This window comes from Brienomyrus brachyistius, chromosome 6 (assembly GCF_023856365.1).
Source record: "Brienomyrus brachyistius isolate T26 chromosome 6, BBRACH_0.4, whole genome shotgun sequence".
Classification (NCBI taxonomy): domain Eukaryota; kingdom Metazoa; phylum Chordata; class Actinopteri; order Osteoglossiformes; family Mormyridae; genus Brienomyrus; species Brienomyrus brachyistius.
In genome coordinates, this window is record NC_064538.1 from 21,109,919 (window position 1) to 21,115,495 (window position 5,577).

Sequence of the window (5,577 nt, forward strand, 5' to 3'; positions counted from 1 at the left end):
TTCGTTTCATGCTGCACTCTGATCCTATTGGTCATTTCGGTAACTGGTTACTAGCTGCATGAAAAGCGTGTTCTGCAAGCTGCAAATGAACAGCCAGAATAATCCTTCATTCTTCTAGCTTGTTAATACGAAGCTGAAAATCAACTGATCGCACTGGCAATATTGTGACTACAGATGAAGAAGGATGAGAATTTGCTAAAACACCCCTAACCCTCCCAGAAGCTTGTAATATTTGGGGTTTGCAATGGGGCGACCAGATGAAGTAAACTGGGTTTAAGGGGGATTCACATTAAATGAAATACTTGCAATACATCCTTCCCATAAGACTGGTTGTTAGGGGTTTTACACTTGAATCATGCCGAGTTTAATTGCATTGATTCAAGGATAAAAGACGATCCTTGTTCAAACTGGATGCAATTAAAGAAAGCCATTCTGTGGAGACAACCTTCACGTCCAGCGAGATCTGTAATTCTGTGTAAGTCTAATGCTGGTGGTGTGAATGTTAATACATTACTCTGTCTGATCGGTATCAGGCAAAATATATTCAGGTATAAAAATGCATGAGTGAACCCACACAAAGCAACATCTTTAATTTACTTGATTAACTGCCGGTTGTCACAGTTCCTGAGGGTTTGGTGAACAGGGAAGGAGAAGATTGAACAAGTGTCACTCACACACCGAAACCAAGTTAGGCTGCTCTCAAGTCCCACTTCCCTCTATATCTCCGGTTAAGAGAATTAGTGAAAAATAAGGTTCGCATCCTAAGTCACGTCAGACACTAGCCTTTGCAAAACCACATGACAAACCAAGGAGTGCCACACAGAACACATCCAATAAAAGTGAGGAAAAGCATGAGCTCCATGGCAGGCCGGCACATCCTCCTTACAGTAACTCAGGAGGCCCAGCAAACTCACTTCCTGTAGTGCTTTAGACAGGCGATGCAGCCCCTTTCCATCCCGTCCACCTTTTATAGAGACACCATCCAGAGTGTCCTTACAGACTGCCTCAGACCGCCAGGCCCTCCAGTGGGTCGGTTACAATGGCAACTGCCTCCACAGGACGGCTGGCATCACCCAGGACGCCTCAGACCTCTCTCACAAGCTCTCTGCTCCATGGTTGCCTGCTAGGAGGTTCTGCAGCCACAAAGACGGAACAGTGAGGCTTAGAAACAGCTTTTTTTCCAACAGATCATCTCGACTGCTGAATGACCCCTCCCAGTAAAAGACTGGGACTGTTAAAAGGACTAATTACTCTGGATTCACAACTTTATATTTAAATTTATTTACATACAGTTCAGTCTGCTTCCATCCCAAACTTTTATAACAAATTGCACAATCAGGTGTTTTGGCGTACCTATCTAAATGGGGACCTACCATTCATTGCTGTGGGAAAAACCCTAATCCCAATCACGAGACCCTTAACCCCTACCCAGCCCTAACCTTAACCATGAGTAACCAAAGAAAGTACAAGACATTTGGTCCCCAAATATGACCTATGCAAACGCTCTCTCTCACACACACATACATTTATAGTATTTATATTCCGTTTATTCCGTCTAATTTACACTGTGACCAACAAGAACGAGGGTTCAGCTCAGTGTCTGTCTCCACACATCATGTACCTGAAGCTGACGATAAAAGATATTTTGACTTTTTGACCTCACTTTGAAGTCAGTTACTCAAGCGCAAAAAAATTTGGCTTTAATTGCTATGCTGCATTTTAGTAGGAAGCAACTAATAGCTCGCCAGCCCCAAAATACTCGGCGTGTTTGCAGTCCATAAGACACACTGCCAAGACGTCTCGAAGTGTCTCCTGAATTGCTGAATAAATAAATACATGACCAAGGATGGAACCGGTCAAACTTATAATCCTTGCCTACGGCTCAGTTTTATGCTCTTGTGTGGGATTCTGTCATTGCACAAAGATTATATTTATATTAGTTTCAGGGGGAAAAATGATTTCTGGGTGCAGCTGTGTGAACAATTGCCTGTGCAATTTAAACAACAGCTGCTTTGTACAGTATGGCTTTCACAGAGCTTCCTGGAAAAAAAAAAAAGTTAATGAATATTATTACCATTGAAAACATGAGTGTTGCCTCTGAAGAAACCCACAAAAAGTTCCAAGCATTCTTTAAGAAGGACCATCAAAGAAATTATTCTGGCCGTCTCACTCAGCTTGCAGCGATTGCATTACTACTGTGGTTGTCATGACAACCTTGACGTCTCCCATTCTGTTGTTTTTAGTTACATACAATATTCAGAAATGTTTGTAGTTCTATACAGTATCTTGTATTGATGAATATAAAAAAAAATAATGACAATTTCTTTAAACAACACATGGACATCGGCACAATTTCACTTTATAAATGTGGAGATTTTGTTAATTATTTTCTTATGAGTATTCACCAGGAAAGATATTATCATCTGAAGTCATCGTCGCATAATATGACCTTTGGACAAGCGTGCGCAGAATGTTACGAAGGTGACATCTGCTGGTCATGCTGTGTTGCTACATTTTTTGGCAACGTGTGCTTAAAGAATCACGTGGTCACTGCTAATGCTTCTCGAATGGAAGCTACCATGTTTTTGGAATCATTTTCTTAAATGATAATATATTGAGCGTATATAAAATAAAATTAAAACAACTAAAATAATTTTATACGTACATATATACACATATTTTACATAAAGTGCACTATACATTGAAAATTCATAATCCACTTGTAAAACCCGTAAAACAGAATTGGTTTCTCTCACAGAAAATGGCAGCCACCATGAAGAAGAATGTTGTAAGTTAGCGTCCCTGTTTCAAATATCGCAAGCTTTTCAGTGTAGTTTAACAAGAACCGTTGTTCGTATTGTGTACATTAAGATTTACGCAGTTTTTTTACGTTGAAGGTTTTGGTTTACTGATCATTTTGATAGCTAGTTACTTATTGTACAAAACCATGCTCCGCTGCTAATGAACAACCCAAATAATCCATCATTCATTTATCCATTAAGTACATAGCGCAAAAACAAATAGTTTATTTATTATCTGATGTCACTTACAATTTGTATAGCGTTATTATAATTTGGTATCTGTCGTGTATCTTTTTACTATATACGATCCAGACATCATCTGTCCAATGACGCGGGACACAGGTTTATGTCTAAATTTAACTGATTAAACATTTAGTAATAAAGTTGAACAAATATTACTAATCGTAAGTAATAATAACTATTAAAACACCCAGCTGTATCAAGGTCAGTAACTACTACATCGTACCGCTTAATTGTATCTAGTAGAGTGATGTGTTCATGTATATGTGATTTGTAGGCGGTGGAAGATGTAAACGTTACCTTTGAAGACCAACAGAAGATCAATAAGTTTGCCAGAAGCACAAATCGTATGACAGAACTAAAAGATGAAATCGAAGCGAAAAAAGTAAGCTCTGTTAATTCTTGATTATCATCAACGTTATATGTTATAATATTATTTCTTAAAATTATGAATGCAATACCAATAGGTTGATGGCTACACTGCTGTATTTTTTCATACCAACTTTTCTTATTAGAAATCGCTACAGAATTTGGAGGATGCCAGCGATGACATCATGATGTTAGATGACGACACATTGCTCGTCCCGTTTCAAATTGGGGATGTCTTTATAAGTCATACTCAAGAAGAAACACAGGAGATGTTAGAAAATGCAAAGGTATGCTTTCTCTGCTGTGTGTAATGGTTATTTTAGGGATTTATGGGAAGTATGCTTGATTGTGCAACACAAGTCGGAGATGTGATTGTTGTGGAGATTTAAGTCTGAGTATTGATGTTGGATTATTTTTTCAGTTAATTCTAAGCCCCGGTCAAACCAGAACAACAAGCTGTTTAATGGGGCATTACAGTTGCCTCACACCTGCAGGGATAGGGTGGGGGTTAGGGAGGGGACTGTGTGTGGAGTTTGCATGGTCTCCCAGTGTTTGGGGTGTGTGTCCTCCTGCAGTGTTGAAGCATACTGCTAGCTGAATCAGTGCAGTGTGCTGCACGGTACTGGATAAGCAGCTATTGGTGGGTGTCTTGTTGAAATGCCTGGATCTGGAAATATCATTTCTGCAGCAAACTTTAGCAACACATGCCGTAGAAAAATGACTTGCGTGATATAAAGTTTAATTTGGCAAGTAAAGATATCGACCGGGCAGAAGAACTTAAAAAATGAAGTCATGTATGACAGTAACCAAGACGCAGGCTTGGAAGGAAGGACAGCTTGTCTCTGACAGCTTTGTATCTCAGTAAAACAAGTTTGTTTCTCTCAGAGAAAATTAAACAGACTTATTTTTTTTCTGAATTTGAAGTGTAATACTTAGTTACCCCCAAAAGCTGTAACTATGTTAAGTTGTTAATGTGGGGTGCGTGAGATGTGACACGTCCACACATTCTATCCATCTTAACCTCCTTACACTGCTGTTCTATAGGTATTACTCAAAGAAGAGATCGAGGCACTTGAGAGCCGAGTTTCATCAATACAGGAAGTCCTAGCAGATTTGAAAATCCAACTCTATGCCAAGTTTGGGAATAATATAAACCTGGAAGCAGATGACAGCTGAATCCATGATAGGCAAACACCTTAATGGCATTTGAGAAACTTTCCATGAAAATCACAGTTTGGCGCCCCCTACAGGGCTGTCCACATGCCTGCCAAATCTGTTTATTAATGTGATTTCTCGCTTAGGGTAATTTATCTGCATCTTAATTTCTGTCATGTGTATTACCAGTTTATTTGTGTAAACATCTGAGGTTTATTGGATAATAAGAATAAATTCATTCTGTGGAGCCAATCTCTCCTGTGATTTTGTGGCTTAAGCCTTTGGCTGTGAAATAAAATGTGCATTATGTATGGACAGTTTCACCTACTGTGTACAGATGAGTAGGTCTGCCTCTGTTGGCATGCTACGTTACACACATGCATCACAATGAACTTTAAGGGTAATTGTAGACCAAATAAATAAGCACATGCACAAATAAATAGATAAATAAATGCATAACGATAAACTTAATTGAATTTCCGTAGCGTGTTATAAAGCTGGAAGGTACAATATGAGCTGACAAAATTTCCATGTTGTTACGCTGGAGGCAGGAGACTGGCGTGCTGCTTAGATTTCATGGCACATTTAATTAGCTGGAGACACCAAACGATCAGGTTCGTTTTCATTTTGTTTCAGACAAAAGTGGATTTTAGGTTGTCTCTCGGCATTTAGGGATTAAACTTGCATAAATACGGAAATTAACAGTACTTAATCTATTTGAGCTGCAAACATGCATATTGCCAGTTTAATCTGGCTCGTGATTATTTCCTGCATGCACTTTTAAGTGAACATTACAAGTATTTTGCTAGTCAAGGCCTCCAGTCATCAGTTCCCAGTGCACCTTCGGGCTGCCCACTGCACAGTATCTACTGCATTTTACTGACTAAAGCTCTTTGCCACAACACCAAATATGCCATTTCAACATCTAGCTCAATAGTGATTATTTTAAGTGTTAGAAAACCTTTCCACGGTCGCAAGCATTCAGGACCAGAAGTAGAGAAGCGGAGACTGC

At 39.3% G+C, this 5,577-nt stretch overlaps 1 protein-coding gene across 1 annotated transcript; it reads left to right on the top strand.

The window, feature by feature from the left end:
- Positions 1-2,629: 2,629 nt before the first annotated feature.
- pfdn4 (prefoldin subunit 4) lies at positions 2,630-4,812 on the top strand. Its single transcript, XM_049016269.1, has 4 exons — positions 2,630-2,788; positions 3,319-3,426; positions 3,557-3,697; positions 4,455-4,812. Exons 1-4 carry the CDS (start codon positions 2,762-2,764, stop codon positions 4,584-4,586), a joined length of 408 nt encoding a protein of 135 aa, XP_048872226.1. The 5' UTR covers positions 2,630-2,761; the 3' UTR covers positions 4,587-4,812.
- Positions 4,813-5,577: the final 765 nt, after the last annotated feature.

Coding starts and splice junctions, on each gene's coding strand:
- pfdn4 (XM_049016269.1), top strand. CDS start 2,762: ATGGCAGCCACCATGAAGAAGAATGTT. Junction 3,427..3,556: donor ATGAAATCGAAGCGAAAAAA/GTAAGCTCTGTT, acceptor TTTTCTTATTAG/AAATCGCTACAGAATTTGGA. Junction 3,698..4,454: donor AGATGTTAGAAAATGCAAAG/GTATGCTTTCTC, acceptor GCTGTTCTATAG/GTATTACTCAAAGAAGAGAT.